This window comes from Tursiops truncatus, chromosome 1, assembly GCF_011762595.2.
Source record: "Tursiops truncatus isolate mTurTru1 chromosome 1, mTurTru1.mat.Y, whole genome shotgun sequence".
Classification (NCBI taxonomy): Eukaryota; Metazoa; Chordata; class Mammalia; order Artiodactyla; family Delphinidae; genus Tursiops; species Tursiops truncatus.
In genome coordinates, this window is record NC_047034.1 from 56,872,439 (window position 1) to 56,898,987 (window position 26,549).

The following is a 26,549-nucleotide window of genomic DNA, read 5'->3' on the forward strand; positions in this document are numbered from 1 at the left end:
TACTGTTATTCTTTTTGATGAGAGTTTGGAAACACCCAAGTATTCTAGATGAAGACTTCTTAAAGAGATTTAGGAAGCATTCTACCTGTCTAGGTATATAATATTCAGATTACCTCAAAAGCTCTAAATAATTGTGCTGGGGGCTTGTATCCTCCCCTAATGTATGGGTATAGGTGCCCCAAATCCTTTTACTGGATATGCTAATTTGCAAAAAAAAAAAAAAAAAGAGAGAAGGAAACATCTTTATCTGTGATTTGTCTGTCCTTTGACAATCATCTGAAATGGGATCATAATTCACGCATACAGCTTTCACCTTGAAAGGCAGTGCGTGCTATTTTTGGAATTCCTGAACTCTAAATGAACTGAAACCAAGAATCCATGGCCTACCAGGAATATAGGGCAATCAAGCAAGTTTTTCTGGTTTGGGAGTCTGTGTGTGTGCCTGTTTGTGCCCACGTGCGCACAAGAAATGAGGTCAGTTTGGTCACCAGGCCATTTGTTAGATATTTCTGAATCCCATTCTTCAAACACAGTCAGCACAGAGGTTGGTTCTCACATGTTGGTCCAGTGCCCATTTAGTCAGGAGCTTGAGATTCCATAAGGCCACTGCCTCCTAAGCAATGGAAGCGACCTTTTTGTTTTTTTAATAAATTTATTTATTTATTTTTATTTATTTATTTTTGGCTGCGTTGGGTCTTTGTTGCTATGTGCAGTCTTTCTCTATCTGCAGCAAAAGGGGGCTACTCTTCATTGTGGTGCGCGGGCTTCTCATTGCGGTAGCTTCTCTTTCTGCGGAGCACAGGCTCTGGGCGCGCGGGCTTCAGTAGTTGTGGCACACGGGCTCAGTAGTTGTGACACATGGGCTTAGCTGCTCCGCGGCATGTGGGATCTTCCCAGACCAGGGCTCGAACCCGTGTCCCCTGCATTGGCAGGCGGATTCTTAACCACTGCGCCACCAGGGAAGTCCTGGCCTTTTGTTTTATACAAGCCCTCCTGAAGCTGGGCATGGAGCATGTGTGCCCATAAATATAATAGTTACAAGCCTAGACTCTTCCTTTGTCTCCCTCACACACATGGACTATGACAGAGTTGGAGATATATATCCTCAAACTAAAGTAACCAAACTACCAAATACAAGCATTTGTTTTGGATTCGACTGAACACAGATTAGATGAACATCTGTTATATGCAAGGCACTAAAGAAGGCGGCATGAGGAAAGCAAAACAGACACTGTTCCTGTCCTCAAGGGTGGCAACAGCTAATCACCTGTCATTTTCCAGTTACTGCATCCCAGTATCCTCTGTCATCTATCAGAGTTAACTGACAGAGATAAGGACAGAAGGGTGACCTCCATTTCTCTCTTTTATTCTTATTAGGCTGAATTCATGAGGGACCTCCTGGGGCCATCTCTAGCCCCCTGTCCTGAAGGAAGAAATAATTTTCACAGAAATTTCATGTCTTAGAAACAGAAAGATTTTGTCTATTATAAAGAATCTTTAGCAAAGTAAAATGAACGACACTCAATATGTTCCATTTTAATCAACATATCTTTATAATCATGGACATTAAACCATTTTGTTTTTAGGAGAAATGAGTGATAAGACAATGGCAAGAGCTAGAATTCTAGCAACAGTTAGGAAGGCAAAACTGAGTCATCATTTTTTTTTTTTTTTTTTTTTGCGGTACTTGGGCGTCTCTCTGTTGTGGCCTCTCCCGTTGTGGAGCACAGGCTCCAGACGCGCAGGCTCAGCGGCCATGGCTCATGGTCCCAGCCGCTCCGTGGCATGTGGGATCCTCCCGGACCGGGGCATGAACCCATGACCCCTGCATCGGCAGGTGGACTCTCAACCACTGCGCCACCAGGGAAGCCCCTGAGTCATCTTTTTCATGCTGAGAGGAAGTGATGAGAAGGCACTAGTGTCAGAAACTGGCTTGGTGAGGATGCTTTCTCTCTGAGAGTCTGGAAGCGGATGAGCTCCGACCACTCACTGCTTCATTGTCTTGCCCACTGGTTCCTTTCTGGGCAAGGAAGAGAGTTGCATGTCCTGCAGTGTGTCGTAGGCATCTGACAGCAGTCCACGGGAGACAGCTGTTCTGGGGCCCAGAATGGGCAGTCTGTAGCGAGCGCCCTCTGGAGGACAGTGTAAGAAGGAAGGACAAGGGCTCCTTAGAGTCTATTTTTAAAATCTACTCAAAATAACCGATGTCACCAAAGACTTCTTTAACCTTATAAAACAGCTTCAAAGTTCACATGAGAATCCATTTTACTAGAACCATCTTAGCCCCCACCAACTTGAGCTTTTACAAATCTTGACAAAGAGGCCAGAAAGGAGTGCTTAGAAACATAACTCAAATATTTGGAGACATTGCCAATTAAATTATAAATGAAGGGGGCTTCCCTGGTGGCGCAGTGGTTGAGAATCTGCCTGCTAATGCAGGGGACACGGGTTCAAGCCCTGGTCTGGGGAGATCCCACATGCCGTGGAGCAACTAGGCCCGTGAGCCACAACTACTGAGCCTGCGCGTCTGGAGCCTGTGCTCCGCAACAAGAGAGGCCGCGACAGTGAGAGGTCCGCGCACCGTGATGAGGAGTGGCCCCCGCTTGCCGCAACTGGAGAAAGCCCTCGCACAGAAACGAAGACCCAACACAGCAAAAATAAATTAATTAATTAATAAAACAAAGGACTAGTCTTTGCCAAAGAATGATTGAAATTTAAAAAAAAATTATAAATGAAGATAAAGTGTGTCTGGAGTTGTAACACAGGTCAAAGGGAAAAGAGGATTCAATTCTCAGAAGACTTTTCAGGGACACGTATATGGTTCTGCTCTTCAAACAAACGTGATCTTATGAAAGGCTACAGTAGTGGAAAAGTCTTGTATTTCAAAAGGAAACTTCATTTTATGAAATAATTTATTTTAGTGCTCCTTAAAATCCTTACCATCCTGACCTCTTCTTTGAATATGAGTTTATATACAGGAAGTTGGTTAATATTCAACTCTTTGAAAATACTCATTGTGCGGGAGAGTAAATCAGTGCATAAAATAGCATCTTCCCATTGGAAATCACTGAATGACTAAGGGAACTGGAGTCCTGAATTCTCTGGAAGAAGCTCTTTAGTCCAGCTGAATGAGAGCTAAGAGATGTCACAAGATCACAAACCTAGGACCCAGTTCAGTGTCATTGCTGTAATGAAGAGGAAACAGGTCCAGGGTCATGACGGACTGAGGACCAGAACCCAGATCTCCTTAATCCTAACCCTCTGTGCCATATCTCAGCACTGGGCCAGGTGGTAGACCTAAGTCAGGTGGTTAGTAGCTCTACCAATGTTTATGGACAAGAGCCTGTGAGTGTCATAGAACTCTGGACTCAAAGCCAAAGTCAAGATAAACAAATCCAGAAGAAACCCCATCACTTACTAGAGATAGGCTCTTTCCATTTACTTAGTCCTCACTAATAATTATTGAGGACATATCAAGTTTAGCTGAATCCAGAAAAATACTAGAGATTACTGTCATGATCAACAGAATGAGTTAGACAGTCACTGGCAGGGATGGTCGCTGGGATGAGTCAGCCATTTGGTGTTTGCAGCATGTCCACAGGCTACGTAGCACAGGGACATGTCTAAACTGTATAAACCAGTGGGGCTGGGGCAGTGTCAGCAGGTTTTCTGGGTCAGTCAAAGGTGAAGGCTGCTTGTACTGAGCGTCTGGCTCTTGCGGGTGGTGGTGGGCAAAATGCTTCTCTGGTTTTAAAGGTGGGAACACAGAGACCCAGATAGTTTCAACAATATGGCCAAACCTGTCTAGCAAGACTAGGATGTGAATGCAGGTCTCTTTGCTCCTAGGATTTTTCTTTGACCTCAGAGAGCACACACAAGAGCAAAGCTCAGCTCAGAAGGGTTGCAACTGGAATCAACTGCAGATCTACCAAGCTTCAGCTCCATAAGCACTCTCTCTGAAGTCTCACCTCCAACACTGCTGCCCTTGAATGAACTCTATGGGCAAGAACGAGGTCTGTCCAGAACATAATGTGCTGATCTATGTGCACTGAGTCTAGTTCTCACACTGGTAATTGAAATACACTCCCAGGGTTAATAAATTGATGAAAGGCATCTTGTCACACGGTCCTGTAGAATCAGAAAATAAACATTCCTGCTGAGGGAAGGGCATGTAATTGTGTGTGAGTGTGTGTACACGTGTATGTGTGTTTTATCCTTTGTGAGGCAGACCTGAAAAAAAATTCAGGTTTAAGGGAAACTCAGAATGAATGTATGGCTGGTACGGAGAACCCTGAAACCAACTGCACATGCCTGTCACCCAGTGTTCCCTAGGCTTCAGGAGAATGAAGTGGTTGCAGGCAGATGGGGGCAGCTTTCATTGGGAGGATGCTCTTAGCTCTTGGAAATTCAGTCCACTTTGGCTAAATGAAAGTCACGAGTGAGGCCAATATTTTTGGATACATAAGAAGGGATTGGGACTATAGCAGTCTTTCACTCCGCTAGAGTGGTTATCTCCTAACCTCAGCTGTCGCCTGAGTCTCTGGTCCTCCCTCTTGACATCCCTTCAAGATATCCCTTCTACCCTCAAATGTCCTTTCTTGATGTCCTCTCAGTTCAGTTCTGGCTCTAGCTTCTCTGCAACCACCCAGGATAGAGATTAGACTTTCCCATCAGTACAAAGTGAACTTGATTTTCCTTACTGTGTGTATCAAATAAGAGAAAAACTGAAAGTGGCTTCAGTTAATCTGGGAGCAAATGAGAAGATGGACAAAGTTACTAAAGTGGCAGCCTATACTGCATTAAACCCTTGAATCATATCACTCCAAAGAATGACCCACCTCCTCTTTGCCAGCCCAGTGTTGGCTTCTCTAAAAGATAAGACTTAGGTCAATGCTGAAGCTGGAGATAGAGTTGTGCTGTCCTTTTTTTCCATACCAGCACATGAACATAAGAATAGCACTGGGAAGCTGCCAGGGGAAGGCAGGTGTTCTAGGGAGCCTGTGGAAGGGAGGGCTCAGGGCTTGGCGAGGCCATGCCTTGGGTGTGGGGACACATTTCCCTTCCCAGCTTAACTGGTACTATCAAGACTGCCTGAGAAGGGAATTATCTACTTTGTGCCCCATCCCTACAGACATTCTTCAGCAAGTGGATTATGGGGCTCTTTAGAAAGAATGGGGCAGAGCCCTGTGGCGTGGAGAGGACCTGGGAAGGAACACACCATGGATAAATGCAAGTGAGGCCTCAAGAGGGGACAGGTAGGGCTGGAGTGAAGGGAGGGCTGTGGACCTGGCGAAACAGGTCAATAAGCAGTACGTGAAAGAGAAGGGATGGAGAATGGGAATTTGTTCAGAAAATTTAGAAATTATCTTAGGTGTTACTCTGGGGGTGGTATGTCTCCCACTACAAGTACTCCAAAAGAAAGCAAACCTGTTGGGATGTCATCACGAGGACGTCTGGGTACAGTCTGGGCCTTTGGTGGATGAAGACTCATCATTCTGACTGGAAGAAGCAAGAACACACATTAGTGATTTGGCTAGAGCTTGGTGGAAAGGAATGTGTCATTGTACATTTTAAAACACAGGTGGTCTCTCGACCCCAGCACCTGTTAACCTGGTGCTCAGACCACCGGGGAGCAGTGTGAGATGACTGGCCAAAGACCACCACTTCTGAAGCTCTTTTTACTTTAGTAGTATTTTCATGGATTTTGATAAAACCTTCATTTAAAAAAATGTTTTATTCCACTGTCAGATAATATATGGTCTGAAAATAGAAGGGATTAAGGAGAGAATCTTCCAGTTCTCAGAAAAAAAAGTAACAACACTTCCAGATCAGTGCAAAACTGAGAATATTTTTTTAGAACCTTCCAATTCTCAAGAAAAATGTCTTGATCACTCCCTATTTCTCCTGGTGGCTGAGACTGTGGAAGTGACCTTCAACCAAAAGGTATATAAGCTCAAACCATTTCTACATTATTTTAAATTGTTTTATTTCTAAAGACTGACCAATCTGTAAACTTGTATGGGCAATCTACACCTCTACATTCATTTCCTGGTATCTACTTCCACAGAGATTTTCCAGGATTATTTTTACTTTGCTACCAAAAAGGTGGTCAGTCCAGTCAGTTAATTTTATTAAATTGCCATTGGAGGACTCACTGGGACTAAGAAAAAGAAAAATCCCTTCTATTACCCATTTTGGGCAAACAAGAAGGTGGTATTTGTAAGATTGAATACTTTAAGATCTGTCTATACTATAATTCAACAAATATATATCTATCTGCTCATACTTATTTCCTCTCTCTTTTCCTCCCTCCCTCCCCTTTTTCCTTCATTCCTTCCAGTCAACAAACATCATTTAATTCCTACAATGGCTATAATTAAAGTCACTTTAAAAATTATTTCAGTAAGGACAATTCCAATCTGCTTATATATGTAGTGAGATTTAAAAACTGTGAGGACAGATTTTATAAGCTACAAACAGAACGAGGACCTGACTTTAGAGTCACACTAGCTAAATCTCAAACAGAAGTAGGATGTTGTCCTTCACTACACTGAAAAAAAAAAAGACCAATCTAATGATACTTCTGTCTGGAATTGACATGATTTTAGGATTGGTTCAAACTTCAGTCTTAGCTTTAAAGGAATAAGAGCTTGTTTTAAAAAAACACACACACAATTAATGACTCAGGATTTGAGACTTTCTTTCAATTACCAAACTTGCAAGATAAATAAATTGGAACAAAACATTTCAAAAGTCTCTTTCATAGAAGAGTACCTTTGGCTCAGAAATTCCAATTTTCCATTTAAAGTCTGTAAGGAATATTTTTTAGAATGACTCTTATTGTGATCCAATATAAGAGCACTTCAATAGTATAGAGTCGGGGGGCAGTAAATGTCACTAGTGCTGGAGTCTGTAATGCTCAAATATACATTTCTTCCACGGCCCTGTCTGCTTGGGCCAGGACGTGGTTTTGGTGTATCTGAGTCTATATTTTAGTTTGTACAAATGGCTCTGAGCTCATACAGGGAAATATAACAACTCCTGCTGTCATCTAAGGTTACAAAAAGACCTATTTATTTTCCCACGTTACTGCTCTCTGTAGAGGAAACAAATTAAAGATTGCCATTAGATCACATATCACTTTTCTGTTTAGTCATATGGAAGGGTGACTGTATGTTTACATTTCAACCATCTACCGCAAGGCAAGTCCACCTATCTTGGTGCCTTATCCAGGGTGACTCCACGTTTTGAGTTTTTTAATAAAGTGAAAAATTAGTCCTTCTTCCCGGTCTGGTAGTTAAATGCAGAAAAAACCCTGAAATCCAACTAATCCAACTTTGACTGGATTTTATTTTTGATATATTTGATCTTGATAAGAAAGCAGCAAATGACAACAAACTGATAATAGTAATTTTAGTCAATATAAAGTAGCAGAGGCTGTCTTAGACTCAAGAAAATTTATGTGCAACCTCCCATACTTTATGAATTAGATATGTCCTCCACATGGAGAATTTGTATTTAGTTCTGCCTAAGTTTTATCAAAGATATCTCCTACCCTATGCCTTGTACTATTCTTATGAAGGTAGAAAGGAAGATTACAGTTTCTACAGTAGTTTCCATAGCTGTTCAGGCAAAGAGGTTAAAAACAACTTTTTTTGTCTAACTGTGTACTATAACCAGAAAATGAAACCACTCAAGAAGCTCATCCCTAAAGCATTCCCTAAGCATTTTACTTATTGTATTTCTCAATCCACAACCGATATAACCAGATACAAAGCTGTGTCCTAATTTAAATCTTTGAGTTACCTATGACTCATAGTATTTGCTGTGGATAGTTGCTAAAGGATAGTTTCAGATCATCTGGGATTATCATAGTTCTTGGTTGCACCAATGGAAGAAAGTCCCATGTAGAACAATGCCCCAAACTGCATTCTAATTTAAAGAAATAACGTACTGCCTTAGCAAACTCAGGTTGTATTTAATATGAGTCATTAATAAATCATTTTCTGCTTTCTCCTTTCTCTTGTTAAATTTATTCCTAAGTAGTTTACTTTTTTGATGCTTTTATAAATGGAATTGTTTTCTTAATTTCAGTTTTGGATTGTCCACTGTGAATATCTAGGAATCAAATTATTTTCTGTGTATTGATCTTGTGTCTTGTGACTCTACTGTACTCATTTATTAGCTCTAGCGGATTTTTTATGGATCCCTTAGGACTTTCTATATATAAAATCACATCATCTGCAAATAGAGTTTTATGTTTTCCTTTCTAATCAGGATACCTTTAATTTCTTTTTCTTGGCTTAACTGTCCTGACTAGAACGTACAGTACAATGGTGAACAGCAGTGGCAAGAGCACACATCCTGGTCTTGTCCCTGGTCTTAGGGGAAAATATCCAGTCTTTCCTCACTAAGTCCGTTGTTAGCTGTGGGTTTTTTGTAGACACCCTATATCAAGTTGAGGAAGTCCCTTCTATTTTTAGGAGTCTTTTTATACTTTCCCAGTATCTCCGCTCAACCCCCTGCAGAGAATGGAGGGGTCTCAGTGACAACAGCAGACAGACAGCCCCTCCTCTCCCCAGTCCCCGCCCCAGAAGGAAGGGGAGCTGTTACTGCACATAGTGAGACAAGGGTATTTCACGCTCATTTTCTATCATTTCCCACCAGGGTCTGTGAGCCCCGGTTTCGACAATGGTAGGGAAGGGCCCTTGGGCACTTTTGTGTCTGAGGCCCTTCCTTTGGGCATCTGCAGGAATGGTAAAACCACGGTGTGTGCTTCCACTTGGGGCAGGTTTGGGCAAGAGTAAAGGTCAGAAAAGAGGTCTTGAGAAAGAGAACATGTGACAAGGTCCCAAGTGAGCCAGCTGGCCAGGGCCCGCTTAGGCCTGGCGTCAGGGCATTCTAAATGTGGACACAGTGATTCCAGGAATGAGACCAGGAGAAATCCCAATCCCAGCTTCTCAGATCCCAGTCAATGCTAATATTGAACACTGTGATCCTAATTATGCAGAACATGAACAGAGGTCGGAACATCCAGGTACACCTTTGATGGTAGCTTCAGTTAAATTTCCAAATCCCGCATGACAAGCCAGAGAAGTGCTTGCTGGTTGGAAGCAGTTTTGCCATGAACTCATCAAAGGAGCCTCTCTCACGTCTCTCACGTCTCTCTCACGTGTACATCTAGCCCCACCTTCCTCCCCGAGTCAAAGGAGAATCACAGGCTATTGGAATTGGAGAGACTCTTCCCAAACCCTAACCTAACCGTTTAGCTAAATTAACCTTCCACTCAGCCTGGTGCTCGCTCTGAAGGCCCCTAACCCTACCCCCTAAACTGACCCAAGTCCTAGCTCCAACATGTACAGCACCCCCCAAAACATGCCTCTTTCTTCAGCAGCTCTGATGGCAGAGCTACGTAATTGTGGAGCCCACATCCCTCCGATAGCCTTTCTTTTCCTAAAACTCCCCCCACCCACCATCCCCCCCCACCAGTTACAAACGACCCCTATAGCCAGGAAGAACCAGAAAACCTCTCCCCAACTCCACCACCACTGTGGTCGTGTCTGAATTTACGACAAACCCCAAGATGAAGCTGCTTGTTTCATGGCTGTGATGCTGGAGTGTTGTGCTGGAGACATGGTAAGGGGGAGAAGAGGCTCCACAGCCTCCGGCACCTCTGTAAGGCGCAGTTACCCGACGAGCCCAAAGCAGCATGGCTCGTCTCGCCTCTTCCCCTCTGGCCCAAGCTGCCTTGGTTCATTTATCATTTGGTTTGTTGTAAATGGGGAGATTTACCATATCGTGTCAGGAGACGGTGTGCCCAGGACCAGCAGCTGCTCATCTGCAGCCCTTCCTGCAAAGCCCCGTCATGGTCTCTCTGCTGGGCTTTGGTGGGGAAGGGGTAGAGCTGTGCCCTGGGGATGCTCACGCCCATGTCTGCCATCCTCCACGACTACTGTTTTCATTTCTTGACACGTGGAGCACAGCTGCTTGTTTCTGATCAGCGTGGGGTCTCTCCGGTTCCTCCCGGCCTGTGCGGAGAGAGAGAGACAGAGAGGTGAGGAAATGGTGGGGAATCTGGGGCAGCAAAGAAGTGGGTAAGGGGTGGAGGGGTGAGAGAAGTAACCGTTATTTCTTCCACGAAACAGAGATGGACACTTCGGTCTCAGCCCCATCTCGGTGGATATGAAACCCAGGCTTGTCTGTGGCTGGTAAATTCAGAGAGGGTTTAGGCAGGAGGGGTTGACCCACAGACTAAATGGTGACCTCGGGCCCCTGCGTGCAGTGGAACAGGAATAAGACAGCTGGCAGCGGGGATGGGGCTGGGGGCTGAAATCCAGCTAGGTCCCTCTTTCCAACCCGAGCACGCAGTCTGAGGGGCTGCGCTCTCTCGTGGGTGACACACTTCCTACATTTCATACAAAAGTTCCACCGTCTGGACTAGTTGAAGACCTCTGACGGCCTGAGAAAAATGAATAGGAGACTTCTGCAAACCTCCCTTCTCTGGTCCCTCTGAAATCCGGCCCTCTTTTCTCACGCCTTCACTTTGGCCTGACATCAGCTCTCAAGCCTGCACTGCCCAGCACCACGTGGCCCTTCTGCACCTCCCCGGAGCCGCCCATCAAGCCCTAGGCAGAACTGGAGCTGGTGTGTGGGTCCTGAGCCCGCTCCCTCCCCTAGAGGAGGGAGGCAAAGAAACAACCAGTGCAGGGAGAGTGGGGCACCCCTTCTGCTCACTGGAACCCCTGCTTCCTTTCTGACTCCACTTCTGCCAAAGGGTGGAAGAGTGGGCTTCAGGGCATTTCCACCTGAAACACAGGCTTCTCATTCGCATGACTGATGACAGCTTGGTAAGGGAGCAAATGGCAGCTTGAGGTTAACATTCCGTCTGGGGATTCTCTTACCCTTCCCCATCCACACTGACACCAGAGTCGTGAGATAGGTTCTCAGGAAGCATAGAATTCAGGGGAGAGGAGGGCCCACAGGGACAAGCAGTCACTAGGAACTGAAGTCTCCTCTTTCATGAGGTCGAGTTGGTGACCTAGCACTGCAGGTGTGCACGCCTGTGCCCTGATCTGCTCCTGGGCTGCCCTGTGGGGTGTGTGCAACAGGAAAGGAGGAATATACCTGTGCAGCGTGGGGAGTGAGTGCCTGGGCTGTGCTCCTAAGGTGACTTTTGCTGGATTGTCTCATAAGAGACACATGGCGCTTGGGTGCGGCATTATTGGGGATTGAGGACTGTAAACGATGTACCACGTTGGATTCTTTTGACAAATATTTAAAATACATTTCATATGTACAGGCCATTTTCAAAGAATCAACTCAGTATCCCCACACTGTGGGCTGGCACGGGAAAGCATGAGTGGGAACGGCTAGATTTATCATTCAGCAACAAACCTTCTTTGTGAGGCCACCACGTAGAGGGCGCTGTGATGGAGTCACAAAGGTGAATAAGAAGGTTTCTGGCCCAGAAGAAGGCCAGGGAAGAATGCAGACTTATGTATTTGTCCATTTGCTACGTACTGGGGACACCAAGATAAAGAAGACACAGCTTCTGACTGCAAGCTGCTCACCACCCAGCAGCCTGGGTACCAAGAGGTGTGCTGGTGTTGAAGGGCAGAAATATACTGAGGCCACAGGGGAGTGGAAGGGAGGCGCTGAGCTCATCTGGTGGGAGTGGGGCATCAAGGAAAGGGTCTGAGGAAGGTTGAAAGAACAGGTGGTGCTCAGGTAGGTGTTGGAGGTGGTGAGCAAGGAGGGGGGTGGCATTCCAACCTAGGAACACTGTGCAACAGCATGGAAGAAAGACCTGGCCAACCCGCTTCAGGTAAGTGAGGACAGCCTGGAATGGCCAGTTGTCTGTGGGAGGAGGGAGGAGGGAGGCTGGAGAGGACCCCCACCCCCACCCCACCCACCATCAAGCCCATCAAGCCCCCCTTCCCACCCCCCGGGGATGACTCCTTTACTCTTCTGGGCCGATTCAACCTCCTACCTTATCTTCCTTGTACCCTGGGGGTGGGATCTCCTGGGGCCCAGGCTTTTCCCACTGTCCCTCACATCTTTCAGTTCTGAGACTAAGACACTGGTCTGAAATTGCGATTCAAGGCTGGATGTGCCAGGTATCACTGAAGAAGCAAGGATGCTTCTGGGCCTTCAGCAAAGAGAGCGACTGCATCCCACGTGAGGAATCAGGAATGGCTTCTGGAAGTGGCATCTTTGCTTGGCCTGAAAGGATGAGGAAGGCCTGGATGCTGGAGGTGGGGTGGGAATGTTCTCAGGCAGGTTTGGTTTTAGTCGAGTTAGAAGCGGATGCTTGTCTTTCCTGCAGTTGGTTCTGCCATCTTTTCCGGACTTCTGGTTTCTGCATAAGAATACACCAGACCCGACAGGGACTGGAATCACGGGGTTCATGGCAAACCAAGCAACAGACACGCATGGAGCACGGCAGGAGCTTGCTAGGTGAATGACAGCTGAAACTGTGACTCCAGAGTCCCCCACCACGGACTTCCCTGGTGGCGCAGTGGTTGAGAGTCCGCCTGCCGATGCAGGGGACGCGGGTTCATGCCCTGGTCTGGGAAGATCCCACATGCCGCGGAGCGGCTGGGCCCGTGAGCCATGGCCGCTGAGCCTGCGCGTCCAGAGCCTGTGCTCCGCAACGGAAGAGGCCACAACAGTGAGAGGCCCGCGTACCGCAAAAAAAAAACCACAAGGTGCCCCACCACGATGACTGTCATCCTTTGGAATCTGAGGGAAAAAATGCCATATATGTTGCCCTATCTGGCCTTGTTAACTCCTTACCCTTTATGATATAGCTTAGATGTTTCTTTCTCAGAAAATCTTTCTCCTGACCCCCTTACCTGGGTGTCTGCCTCTCGGGTTCCATCACAGATTTGGTATAACTCTTGTTGCAATTTGTACTGTTATTCTTTTTTTTTTTTAATGTGTTTGTTTCCTCCTCCAGGCTGAGAGTTCTTTAAGAGCAAGAACGTATCTCACACATCTTTGGATGTATAAGAGGCTGACTTCCAATTTTCTCACCACCGGGAACTCTTTTTATTATTTCTTTCCGCTGGACTCAAGTTTTCAAAGCTCGTGATCACCACAGGAACTACCCTGCGTACTCCTAAGTCCTTCTCCTGTTTATGTTGATCAAACATGTATAACAACAAGTACAAGTTTCCAAGGGAAGTACTGATGAACACCACTGACCCGAAATAGGACAGGAATCTAGAAGCTGTCTCGGAATCGGCACACAGTAGGCATTCAACACATGTTGGCTGAATGAATGAATCAGTGTAAGCGTTTTAAGCTCTCAGGTATAAACAGAGACATGACCAGCATACATGTATGTCCATAAGTCCCTACAAGACACACATGTGTGAAGATCACTATTATAACAGCACTGTGCTCAGGGAAACATTACAGGACATTTGTGTGCAACAAATTCATCTGTACCAAATTCTTAGGAAACGCAGAGGCTGGAAGCAAATTGCTCGGCTCCAGACCTGGCGCTGAGAGACTTGGCCGTGGTCAGTCACAGATACGCCCCGGGCCTCCCATCCCCCTGGTGCTGCTGGTTTCTGCAGCCAATAGGCCAGAGGCCAACTCTAATCCTGCCCACGCTGTCTATGTAGAGAAGAAAAAGTCTTTGATGTGTGGCTTCAGTCACCTCTGCCAGGAAAGTGGCAGTGACTCCGCCTGAGGCTCGCTGTCAGCCAAAGCCTCATCCCTGAGAAGAGCCACTGCATCCCTCCTCACTTGGAGAGGCGGGCAAGGGCCCTGGGGCTGTCTGTGCAATGTGTTTGTTAGGCAGCCGTGACGGGCAATCCTGCCTGGCCTGTCTACAAAGCAGCCGACACAGACAGCTTGGGATTCTGTGTTCTCCCTGGGCCTCAGCTTCCTTCCTCAGCCCTGAAACCAAGGCCTTTTCCTTCCTCAGCACGTCCTTCTCACTCCCTGTTTCCCTCGGGCCCGCTCAGCACACTAGCAGGAAGGGAGAGTGAACTGACCGGTGGTTCTGAGCACAGGCCCCCCAGCTGTATCATCTGTACAGTCAGAGCCACCAAGAAAGGAGGCTCGGAAATGTTCACGGGGTTCTCGTTTCCCGAGCAGCTGTCCCCAGGAGAGCAGGTGGCAGTGTGACAGGACAGCCAGGACAAGGCATGACGCAGAGCTCAGCTGGGCCCCAGAGGCCGAAGCCTGCTCTTCAGACTTCACACCTGGAAACACCTTCGTATCTGAGCTCAGTGTCTGCTCAGGTGCCTAAGCTCCGGCTCGTGGCCCAAGTCCTTGGCCTCCTTGAATCTTTGGGAAAGAAACAGAATTGTTTCTCCCTCTCCCTCCCTCTTCCTCTCCTCTGTCTCTGTCTCTCTCGCTCTCACACACACACCTGTCCACATAACAAAAACTGAAAAATGGAAGCACCAGATGGCAATTTTAAAAATAGGACCACAAGCATGAGTCGAGGGGCACCAGCAAATGTGCCTCTGATCTCGCCCAAGGCCTCCGCTCCTTTCCTCCTTCCCTCTCCTGCCTTAACTGGGAGGCACCTCATCAGTCACCTACTTCAACTCTTTCCTTGAACACAGTGAGGAAACTGGCCCAGAAAGGTCCAGCAGCACATACATTTAGTTTCCATCAGCCAGAAAGTTCTTTGGATAAAGGGTCAAAGAAAGACTACCTTTTCTCAGGAAGAGAGTGGACTCTTAGGGTCCATATCAGGACATAATGATTCCTGTATCCCTTAGGATCCAAAAAGTAGTGGTCAGAGAACTATTTTCAATATTCAAACAAAGAAAACCCTATCATAATTACACATTTTCCTGCTCTCTGACAATACCAAGCATCTCAATTAAAGAACAAAGCTGAACACAGTTTTAAAAATACTCTTACTGGGCTTCCCTGGTGGCGCAGTGGTTGAGAGTCCGCCTGCCGATGCTAGGGGACGTGGGTTCGTGCCGCTGTCCGGGAGGATCCCACATGCCATGGAGTGGCGGGGCCGCGGTGAGTCATGGCCGCTGAGCCTGCGCGTCCAGAGCCTGTGCTCCGCAGCGGGAGAGGCTGCAACAGTGAGAGGCCCGCGTACCGCAAAAAAAAAAAAAAAAAAAAAAAAAAAATACTCTTACTGTTCACTAGGAAAAATTTCAAACATACACGAAATGGTCGACAGCCATGTACTTCCCATCCAGACTTGTTAAACTTGGTTTTTATTTCATTATTTATATCATTATTTACACTTAGATCATTATTTCAGATCAGTGGTATTCATCAGTACTTCCCTTTAAACGTTGTACTTGTTGTATGTGTTTCATCAACAGGAGAAGGGATGGGGAGTATATGAGGATGTTTCCCTGGTGGTCATGAATTTTCAAAAACTGAGAGTCAATGAGAGAAAAATAATAGAGTTCTCAGTGGTGAGAAAACCAGAAGTCGCCTCCTATATGTGTTCCCAGCCACATCTCCACTGTACAGTGTTGTCACCCAGGGCTTTTTGTCACAGGTCTGCCCAAAGCAACATAAACAATGCCCTCCTCTTTCCCCTGACTCGTTAAGACTGGCACAACATAGCCAGTCAAGGAGAGTAGCCGGGGCTGGGGGCAGGAATGGAGGGAGTGGGGGGCACTTTATTCTCCTCGAAGAATTGGTCACAGCCAACCCTGCAAGCAGGCAAAGGGGCTCCAGGGGCTCCCGCTGCAGTTCCCCGATCAGCCCCACGTCGGCTCTGCCTGTCCGTGAGCTCTAAGTCACCTCCTGACCTCAAGTATCCAATTATCACGGTTCGCTTTCTTTTTTCATGGCATCGGGAGGAGTCCTTTGTCAAGGCCTGGAAAACGCAGGTGAAAGCCCTGCCTAGTAAAGAAGCTGCTCCACAGGTGTTTAAATGCGGACGTGTTTAGGCCTCATTTCTCTGTCTGCATTTTCTGTTTTTCTTCTTTGGTAGCTCCGACTCTCCTCTTCTGTTTCCTTTTTGGTGTCTGTTGTCCCCTGACCTCTCTATGTGTCTCTGGCTTCTGCTGTCTTGATGTTTGTCTCCCTCTCCCTGTCTTTCTGTCTCTGAGCCTCTGTTTCTTCTCTGTCTCTCTGGCTGCTCACTAAGGCATCGTGCTCCAGTCACACAGAGACTCGCCCCTGCCCTGGGAGGGCTCCTGGGCAGGACAGAAAGGCCATTTGGAATGTGGATGTTCGAAGTTCTGCCTTTTGACCTGTGATGGTGAGGAGGACAGGCGCCAGGTGGCAGGACCTTTGCACCTGTGCCCTGGGGCCTGGACCTCTAGTTGGCTGCGGGGCTACCACAGCTTCCTGACAGGTCCCTGATTTGGAGGAGTAGAAAGAGATAAGAGATAGTGCATTCCACTCCCACAAGGTACAGCACAGTTTCTCTCTAGAAAGGAGCAGCGCACACATGCAGGCCTCAAGCTCGCAGCCGACTCTGGGGGCTGGATTCAGATCTGAGGAGGTCTGTGTGGCAGGCAAGGATCTGATGTGAGGTAGCTGCCAGGTGCCCCAACGGAACAGGGATCCCAGGTCCCTATGAAGGGTGGCAGAATATGCCTCCCCCAAATCTGCCACTTTGGCCTCAGCATCATTTTGAGCTAAGACACTTGGAAAAAACAGCAGGTGCAAGACGGGTGCTCTGACCCTCCTCCTTTTCTTCTGAAAATCAGGAGAAAAAACCCCAAATAGGAGATGTCCTAACACCAGGAGGAAACCATCATTCTTATCTTCAAGGACAAGAAGTTGAAGCCAAGAGAATTCTGTACAAACAGACCTTTTCAAAATAATTCTTATCCTCCTTTAGCCTCCCCACAGTTTAGTTACTTTTCCACACTTGCCCCTCTTTTTTTAACCTACTATAAAAACATTCAGGTTTTGCCACTTTGGGTCTTCATTTCCTTATAAAGGGTCCTGTGTCACATAAAACTTCTAGTAAATAAATTTACATGCTTTTCTCCTGTTACTCTGTCAATTTAATTCTCAGGCCCAGCCCCAAACCCTAAGACAGCAAAGGTACAGTAAACTTTTGTCTCCCCTACGCCTGTTAGCCCTTCCAATCAGCAAGAGCAACTCTCTCTCTCTCTCTCCTTCTCTGGTGGAGGGTCAGCCCTCGACAGGGTGATGGTGAGGGTTAGGGGTTCATGAGGTACCTGAGTCTCCTGTCCCAGTAGGAGCGACGGACTTGCGACCTCCTGGGTCCGCCTAGAGACCATTCCCCGCGGGCCCAGCCTATTGGCCAGGCCGCGGAAGCTGTTGCTCTTGGCTTCCATCTAGTGGCCGCATGTGAGTATTGCAGCCGTGAAATTCTAAGCTCTGCTGAAGTGGGTGCCTCTCGCTCGACCCGCTCATTAGAGACGCTTTCCTCCCCGGCCTCAGAACCTCAGTGCCCAGGATGGCACGGTGTACTGAGACCCAGAACAGACCCGGACGAGGAGGCGCTCGGTAGCAGGGGAGAGCCTATCTCAGTAAGAAGTTCAGAGACGAGTGACTAGTAGGCTTCTTGCTGGCTCTGCAGCAACAGAGGGGTCAGCCCTGTCTCCGCCCAGGCCCCTCGGTGCCTTTCTTACCTACTTGCCCGTTCAGTCTAGGGTGTTAGGGGGATTCGTGCTTGACTCTCAAGCACAGCCCTGACCCACTTCTGTGCTTGTGAACCGGGAACGTTCGCACGTCCCCTCTGCGCCCGGGCGGGGTCCACCCCTCTCCTTAGGTCCCTCCCACTTCAGCCAGTGCTCCTGCCGGCCTGATTCCTTGATGTTCTGCCCGCCCGCTGTCTCCCTGTCTTTGCTCCCCCGGCTGTTCCTCCGCTTGTGGAAAGAATATCTTCCAGACCCAGTGCAGATGCCGCTTCCTCTTGAATCATTCCCTCGCCCCATCTCCGCTCGCCCCGCCCCCAGCCCGCAGGTGACCTTTCCTCCCACCTCCTCTCGCCAGTACTTTGCCCCTCTCTCTCTTATTCCGCGGTTGCGTACCTGGCCGTCCGCCCACTCATTTGTGTGGGTGGCATCTGACTTATTCTGTATCTGCGTTCAGCCCAGCGACACGAGGACTCTGTAAGCGTTTATCCCCTGACACGGGAGCTCGTCCCCACCGCGGCTCACCCTTGGCTCTGGCTGCGAGTGGGCAATGCGCCGGCTGCTCTCGGAACGCCGCTTCGCGCGCTGCCTTCAGTGGCCCTGGCTGTGACTTGTGATCTTTCGGGTGGAGAAACTGCTCTCATCCCCGAGAGTCCTCTGTCTGCCTCCACCTGGGGCAGATGCTCGCTGCACAAACACCCCTGATGTGGGTACCGCCCCCCCCGGCCCCTGGAGCGCAGCGTCCCGGAGTGTCACTCGGCAGCCAGTCGTGGCAGGTTTCCGTGAGGTGAAGGGGAGATCACGAGCTCTTAACGCGAAATTCCATGGGTTTAGGGCGTTGTAGGTGGGAGACAGAGGGGTTCATGGTGGGTGGGGTAGGGGGTTAGAGACTGCAGAAAAGGGTTCGTTCTGGACACAGGCTAGAAGCAGTCTCTGAAGGTCTCAGGGAAGATCCCTCAATATGAATTTTTGGGGGGTCCCTTTTTGATGATTCTAACCTGATTCTTAGTTCTAGTGGACGGAGCCCTAAGACACTCAAGACAGGGTGCAGGAGAGGGGTTCATTCACGTCTTTCAACAAATCTCTGTTAAACACTGACGATGATCCAGACTCAGGGCTGTGTTAAGGAGATAGGAAATGACTCTGTATCCAAATTTTCTGTCATTCTAGAACTAGCTATGGTGTTTTCTTCCTTTTTCTTAATTTTTATTTTGGCTACACTGGGTCTTCGTCACGCTGCGTGGGCTCCAGAGTGCGAGCTCAGTAGTTGCAGTGCATGGGCTTAGTTGCCTGCAGCGGCATGTGGGATCTTAGCTCCCCGACCAGGGCTCAAACCCACGTCCCCTGCATTGGAAGGCGGATTCCCAACCACTGGACCACCAGGAAAGTCCCAGGTTTCTTTTCAATTAAAAAACAAAATTGAGTACCTTAGATAAGACATCTGGAACTTGGAACAAAATTGGCAAATTCATAGCCTTCTTGGATGAAACCAGAAAAGTGGCAGAGGAATGAGGATATCTGAGGAATCAAAACAAGAGCAAGTTAGAACCGTAGTCGCTGGTTTGAAGAACCAGGCTCTTGGCTGTTTCAGAGAGGACCCTAGGGACACCCAAGGAGTTGCTCCCCACTCCGATCCTGGAGGGCCCAGGTCATTTTGGAGCTGCCACAAGATTTTCCCTCTTTAGTCACTCTGGCTTCTCTGTCCCTTTGGTTTTGAACTAACCAATGCCAGTTCTAGATTGTCAGAGACAGTGTGCAAACAAGGCAAGAAAATAATTGTTCAGAAAAGCAGATGGATATTTAATTGATATTTAACAAAAGCAGTCCTCTCCTGCCTGCCCCGCTTTCTCAGTTTCTGTCTCTGCAACCTGAAACAATCCATCCATTTCCTCCCATGAAACATCTCCTTCCAACTACACTTTTCCTCTGGAACACTCCTTCTTTCCAGGCAGAAGGTGAGGCAGAGATGCTGCAGAGATAACATCAGTTCTCTTCCCAGGGTGACCCGCCCTGCTGGCTGCTGTAGTGCATTTTATTACAGCGTAAGGAGCCAGGGTGTGCAGGGGGCCTGAGCATTGTAAACAGCCTGTGTGTACAGCCCTGTGCCTGGCCCGGCCTCCCTAGAAATGGAAACTCACTCGGAACGCTGGTAGTTCTGCCAACAACACCTCTCCTCTCTTATGAGGAAAGATTTCACTGTCCCTTGTTCATTTATAACAAAGGCATGAGCAGGGAGTTTGGTGTCCATGAGGCATTTATTGTTTTATTTCTCCCACCATTTTCCTGGGCCCTGGGAGAGTGGGGAGGCAGGTCTGACCCAGGTCTGACTTCGCTGCCTTTGTCTTTGATATGTGAACAGTTGGCCTTGGACTTGACACCCAAATGCTGACCAGGAGAGACCAGAGGCCACTTTGAAACTGCTTCAGCACACAACAATCTCAAACAAACAGGACCTGGTGTGACCTGAGGGCTTTTGAGACTGATGATGGGTGTGGCTCAGCACAGTCAGGCCAACCTGAGAGAGACCTCCTGGAAGGAAGTGGTCTGTAGGCAGTGATCTTCAGACCCAGGTCTCACCTCCTCCAAGCCTGTAGGTGTGTTTCCAGAGCTCACAATTAGGGGTGCTCATTTCGCTAAATGTTCCTTTCTCTTTTTCAGACTGTTCTGTGTTGGAATTGCCTGTCCAAAGCTAGGTAATACTTAAAGCACATTCAGAACTTTCTAACCAAGTTCTCAAAAAAGGGTTTTGCCGAAAATAAACAGCTTGGAACTCAGAGCTTTGGCCACATGAAGAGTTTCCAATCCTTAGGAACTGTTGATACTTAAAGCATCCTTCCAAAAGACTTTCCATTTCTATCTTGTCCTTCTGAAAGCTCAGGGCACCTCACAGGTGCTGTCCAGTCGTCTTAGAATTCTTGCGAGGTAGATAAGCACCATGTCTCTTAACAAGAGTGGAGATTGCTGCCCAAATCCTCCCAGTACAGACATGAGTAGAGCTTCAGCAGACCATGTGAGGTAATTTCTCCTTGCAACTAGCTCAAGCATGTCTGGCTGCAGGAAAAACTACTCTTTCCCTTCTCAGCTGGCCGTCCCCTCTGACACTCGGGGGTCTGGCTGTGAAAGCGAGCAAGTTCTGAGGGTGATCAGTTGTGCTCTGGGCCTGCCTTTTTCAAGCCCCCCACCCTGAGTCCCCTCCCCCACCCCCTACCAGAGGTTTGTACAATCAAGGAAAAAGGGAGCTGGGGGTGAGAGAGCCACGCATAGGGATGCTTTGCTCCTGGCTGCAGGGGCAAGTCTAAGGGGCTGGGGTGGGATGGGATAGTGGAGTGTTACCCTATTTCGATGTCAGACACGAGCCATTTCACATGAAAATCCAGATTTCTGCTATTGTTGGAAAACCCAGCAGATCTGGCCACTGGGGTCACATACCTGCAGGCAGTCCCAATCCTGAAGGGAGGTGATCTCCCCTTCACTACAGTTCCCTTTGGCCAGCTCTATTCATTTATGCCGACCATCTGACTACCGTTGTTAGGTGAGTTTGTACCCTGCCTCCAATTAAAAGGTGCTAAATTGTCATTACTCATGGTGATCCTTGAACTGCTAACGACTCTTAATAAGAACTATGTTACCTGTGTTTTTATTTAGTAAATAAGCCTTTGGGTTTATTCAATCTCTGATTGCCTGCTTTATACTAAGACATTAGCTAGAGTTTAGATATATTCAAAGTTACGGAAAAAAAGAAAAACCCAGAATCGAACAACAAACATTTCATAGGTGCTCTGAAAATACACAAAACTGTTTAGCTGCTTACTGAGAATGTGGTGTTTTAAACTGCAGCAGACAAAGCAAAGGTACATGTTATTGAAGTGGGGATGTGGAGGGGATATCCCTCATGGAGAGTCATTTATCCATGGGCAGGAGGGTACGTGACAGTTACCAACAGGAGGAAAGACTGTTTTCAGAGAGCATAATCTTTCTAGCTTTCACACTCACCCTTCCTTTCATCCCCCCTTGGGGTATATCACTACACCTGGGGATCAAAAAGGGGGGAGGAATGAGGAAACCCACTTATTTCAAGTGGCAGCTCCCTACACATGAATTTCCCCAATTTTGAAAAATAGAAACGTGTTCCATAGCAGTTAGTTTGAAAGGGCAGGACTGGTGAGATTGGAGGCGATTGTCTCAAAGTTTAAATATAGGAAGTTGCTACTCTGTAAAGACAGGAATTTATGGTTCTAGACTTTTGATGGTTAAAATTTTAAAACTTCAAGCTAAAGCAGGGAGAAAAGATGATGAAGAGGACAGAAGTCTTTTGAAAGGCAGTGTCCATGGGCAAAATTCTCTTGCATTGTTAAGTGGTGGTGGTACAGAGGGAGGTTAATTGAGGTCTTATCTCCTCCAGCCAGGCCAATTCTCAGGGCTCACTTTTGTCTTAGAAACCCTGGCCCTTTCTGGGTTTTGAGCGCCTGACTAATGTCTCTCAACTGATCAGCTGTGCCCCTCAGATGATTGCCCTTAACCCTTAAGAAATCATCTTCCATGAGACCTTGCTTGAAACCTTTGCCCTCAGCGGCTGAGCTATTACCTTTTCGGGAGGCTGAGCACTAATGGCTTGTTTATGAGGCTAGCCTCACTAAACCACGGAATCTTGTCAAATCTTGGAACAGAAACCTGGAAGGAAATGGAAAGAGATCATTTTGCAGGGTTTATTGCACTTGGCTATTTCCATCATTAGGATGATCAAAGTAAGCTAATAGCAGCTACACAGCAGTCAACCCTTTACAAAGCATTTTTATGTTTCATATTTGACCCTGTTGACTCTCCCATTAAGTAGCCAAGAGGAAATAGTGTTATCTCCATTTTACAGATGAAGAAATCAAAGCTCAGACAGTGTGATTTGCTGAGTCACACAGCTAGTGAGTGGATTTAGGTTTTCTGACTTTTGTGTCCACTACATCTTGTATTCTACTATATCCCTTTGCTTCTTCATTACTCCCATCTGTTCATGCATCTGCTTGTATTTCCATGACCTCAGCTGAACATTAGCACCTATTCAAAGTGTCTGGCTGTTTTCAGTCATGGGGCCCTCCACCCTCATCCCTTCTAGGAGGCAGAGGAAAGAACTGCACTTTGAAGCTATAGACAATTGGATATTAATCTTGGTTAATCCACTTCCCAACTGTATGGCCTTGGAAAAATCACAACCTCTCTGAGCTTCAGTTTTGTCTTCCATGAGAAGAGGACGATATCATCACTTTACAGGTCAATGCACAAGACAGAAACCTTCATGAGGCGAGGGATTTTTGTCTGTTCTCTTCACTGCTGTTACCACTAGCACCTAAAACAGTGCTTGGTACCTGTAGATATTTAGTGAATATGTGTCCAGTGGATGCACGGATGCATGGGAAGTCCCCAGCTGAGGGCCTGAGTTCATAATAGGAGCTCCATCAAAGTAGCCGTTATAATCTCTCTTCTCTCAGCCCAGCCTCTCTCCCTTGCCCTTCGGACGCTACGTCTCAGTCTCCCCGTTGAGCAGCCGCTTTCCTGGCTCACAGCGTTCTTTCCGGGATAGAAGCCGGAAGTTCCTCTGAGCGGCCAGGAGGGAGCAGCAGCGGCCGCGAAGGCCGAGGAAGGGCGCTCTAACCGCGGAGGTTGTGGCAGCCCCGGAAATGCTCGGCCGCCGACCCGACCCCGGCGCCCCGGATGGGGAAGGAGGCGGGCGGCAGCTCTCCCGCTGCCGCGCACCCCTTCGCACTCGCGGGCAGGTGGGTTCCGAGTGGGAGTCAGTGTGTCCGGGCCTCCTCCGCCATCCCCCGCAGGCCCGAGGCCGGGTGAGGGGCGGCGGCGGGCGGGGGAGGCCCGGGAGGGGGAGTAGGGCGCCCGCGGGGACGCCCTACCCTGCCCCACCCCCGCCCCCTCCCCCGCCCTGCGGGCGGGCGTTGCCCTTTTCGGCGCCTCTGACCCTCCAGTCCCCGTGGTGGCCGTGAGATCCCCGGGCTGGATTCCCTGCTGCAGTGAGGGGGGCTCTCAGGGTGTCTGGCTTGTGATGCAAAACCTATCGTGCTCTCTATGGAAGAAATTAGGTCGGGCAATAAGAATTTTCCTCGCAGACTTGCTGGATGAACTTGGTATTTCTGACTCATAGTTTTCCCATTGTGAAAAGCGTATCATTATCTTTGATCCTCCCGAGTTTCGGCGTTAATAAGTAGGATGATAGCTCTTTAAAGGATGTTAAGCTCAGTTAACGGATTAAGAATCTTGAGTCCTTGGTTTTGGTTAAATAAACCATAAAGCACATATCTTTCTGTATTGTGAGGTTTACTTTTGTCTTTAGACCGGTAACTTTTTTGTTTTTATTTTAAGTAACAGATGCCTTTGAGAACCCAATAAAAGCTTGGAACCTAATCCTAGAAATTTGCATAAATTACAACTACAAGTATGCATTGACAGGGTTTTTGAACGGTCTGAAGCCCATCTATAGACCTCAAGGATATGTGAACTCCTGAGTTAAGAACTGGTTTAGAGGCACAGGCTTTGGGGCAGAATTTTCATTGAAATCTGGATCCACTATTTACCACTGTTAACTTGGGCTAAAGTTACCTAAGCACTTTGAGTCTCAGCTTTTTTACTAGTTACAGTGAGGTTGATACTAATTTGCAAGGTTGTGGAGATTAACTGAAAGAAGCTACGTAACACGCTTAGCACATAGAGAGCACTCCATAAGTGATGGCTGACAAGGGATTATAATGTAAAATCTGAAATGAAATTTTAATATCCATAATTATAAGATGGCCACCGTGTGTATTCTGTTCAGACTGCTAATCAACTTCTAATAAAGCAATAAGTTGGTTTGATTTTAACTCAGTCCTACCCTTGACCTGTCACAACTTTCATAGATTCATAGTCTCTCTTTTTCTAGGAACTTAGCTGTATTGTCCTGCCTCAGAGAACAAACTCATCTACTGTAGGCCTAGCCTGGGTTGCTGCCTTTGAAAGCAAGGGAAAGTCGGTACAATATCACCCACAGCTCAGCATGGAATTTCCAGAGAGATTTTATTTCAAAACTTTATGAAGATCGAGAACCACATGGACTTCTGCAAGGGAGATTGAACTGGCCTGAGTTTGAGCGAAAGGATAATGTGTGCCCAGCCTGTAACTAACACCAAAGAGGCCAGATGGCAGAAGGTCTTGTATGAGCGACAGCCTTTTCCTGATAACTACGTGGATCAGAGTTTCCTGGAAGAGCTCCGGAAGAACATCTATGCCCGGAAATACCAATATTGGGCTGTGGTATTTGAGTCCAGTGTGGTGATACAGCAGCTGTGCAGTGTCTGTGTTTTTGTGGTTATCTGGTGGTATATGGATGAGGGTCTTCTGGCTCCCCATTGGCTTTTTGGGACCGGCCTGGCTTCTTCACTGATTGGCTATGTTTTGTTTGATCTCATTGATGGAGGTGAAGGACGGAAGAAGAGTGGGCGGACCCGGTGGGCTGACTTGAAGAGTGCCCTAGTCTTCATAACTTTCACATACGGCTTTTCGCCGGTGCTGAAGACCCTGACAGAGTCCGTCAGCACTGACACCATCTATGCCATGTCAGTCTTCATGCTGTTAGGCCACCTCATCTTCTTTGACTATGGTGCCAATGGTGCCATTGTATCCAGCACACTGTCCTTGAACATGGCCATCTTTGCTTCTGTCTGCCTTGCCTCACGCCTGCCCCGGTCCCTACATGCCTTCGTCATGGTGACATTTGCCATCCAGATTTTTGCCCTATGGCCCATGTTACAGAAGAAACTGAAGGCATGTACTCCCCACAGCTATGTGGGAGTCACACTGCTTTTTGCATTTTCAGCCTTGGGAGGCCTGCTGTCCATTAGTGCTGTGGGAGCCATACTCTTTGCCCTTCTGCTGGTTTCCATCTCATGTCTCTGCCCTTTCTACCTCATTCGCCTGCAGCTTTTTAAAGAAAACATTCATGGGCCTTGGGATGAGGCTGAAATCAAAGAAGACTTGTCGAGGTTCCTCAGCTGAGTTAGGGACCTCCATTCCGTTACTGAGACAAGCTGATAGACCAGCCTTCCAACTAGTAGGAGATTTGAAGGCAGAGTTCCATTCTGGAAGTGGCATAATGATGTGGGTGGGAGATCAGAAATCAAAAGAAAAAAATTACCCATAGGCTTGGGCAGTGAAGGTGCTTCTCCTTTCTGTTACTTTGTCGATGAAAAAGCTTCCCGGGGCCCTCTTGAATTATTGCCTCTCATTATTATTCTCTGTAACAAATGAAATGATGTGGTTTCTATTTATTAAAAAAGTAACACATCCATCAAATTGTCTTATGATTTTTCTGTGAGCAGAAGGCAGATAGAAGGGACATGAAGAGAGAATAAGAGAATGTGTGTGCATATAAAGTCACTTTTACCTTTTTCAGTGAACTAAATGCAGGCTCTGTTATTTATCTACAGCTCAAATCCTAGAACCCTGGATGCTGTGTCCAGTTTTGTGGCCTGAGATCACAGAATTGGTCACTTAACCTTGACTCACAGTTTCCACTTAGTTCTTAATGAAGCATGGATGCAACTAGCTACAAGGGACATATGATGTGTCATAATACACTAGCAAAATGTTGGGGGACTTCAAAGAGGCTGGAGGTCAAATTAGCTGGAGTAATGAGGAAATACTTATTAGAGGAGATGGCACTTGAGCTTAGTCTTAGAGGTCAGGTGGGATTCAAGCAAGCAAAAGATGGTTTGGGGGCCAAGGTGGCAGAGACCTTTAGGAGCCAGGTCAACAATATGAGCAGCTGAAGCTGGCATGCTTTGTGGGACTAATGGCAGCTAGAACTATGGGGAGAGCGTGCCCAGTCCAAAGAGGGTAACCACTACTCTGCATGCCTTGACTGACCAGAATTGGCTTATAAGTATTATTTAGTCCACATCAGAAATGGGGCCAGGGCTTAGTGGGTGAATATAGTAAAGAGTTGTATAA

The 26,549-nt window shown here is 47.4% G+C and overlaps 2 protein-coding genes across 3 annotated transcripts; one reads left to right on the forward strand and one right to left on the reverse strand.

Moving 5' to 3' along the window:
• Nucleotides 1-1,685: 1,685 nt before the first annotated feature.
• On the reverse strand, nt 1,686-23,707 carry C1H1orf105 (chromosome 1 C1orf105 homolog). The gene is made up of 8 exons (XM_073789874.1): nt 23,681-23,707; nt 23,118-23,570; nt 22,150-22,235; nt 18,992-19,082; nt 9,956-10,028; nt 7,824-7,890; nt 5,428-5,498; nt 1,686-2,132 (listed from the first exon to the last, which is right to left on the reverse strand). The coding sequence occupies exons 1-8, from the start codon at nt 23,705-23,707 to the stop codon at nt 1,987-1,989; spliced, it is 1,014 nt and encodes a 337-aa protein (XP_073645975.1). The 3' UTR covers nt 1,686-1,986.
• Nucleotides 23,157-25,892, forward strand: PIGC (phosphatidylinositol glycan anchor biosynthesis class C). 2 transcript variants are annotated; one of them, XM_004315629.3, is made up of 2 exons: nt 23,157-23,329; nt 24,484-25,892. In XM_004315629.3, exon 2 carries the CDS (start codon nt 24,702-24,704, stop codon nt 25,593-25,595), a length of 894 nt encoding a protein of 297 aa, XP_004315677.1. In that variant the 5' UTR covers nt 23,157-23,329; nt 24,484-24,701; the 3' UTR covers nt 25,596-25,892. The 2 variants fall into 2 exon arrangements, with proteins under 2 accessions (XP_004315677.1, XP_019774236.1); XM_019918677.3 differs by lacking the exon at nt 23,157-23,329 and adding an exon at nt 23,429-23,692.
• The last annotated feature ends 657 nt before the right edge of the window (nt 25,893-26,549 follow it).

Bases quoted from the DNA above. Each gene is read 5' to 3' on its own strand.
- C1H1orf105 (XM_073789874.1), bottom strand. From the start codon at position 23,707: ATGAGTCAGAAATACCAAGTTCATCCA. The intron at 7,891-9,955 runs CAGTAGTCGTGG...ACTTTCTTCCAT, and splicing joins CACGTGTCAAGAAATGAAAA to TGGTGCAACCAAGAACTATG. The intron at 5,499-7,823 runs AATACTATGAGT...GCTTCTTCCAGT, and splicing joins TTTAGCAACTATCCACAGCA to CAGAATGATGAGTCTTCATC.
- PIGC (XM_004315629.3), top strand. From the start codon at position 24,702: ATGTGTGCCCAGCCTGTAACTAACACCAAAGAGGCCAGATGGCAGAAG.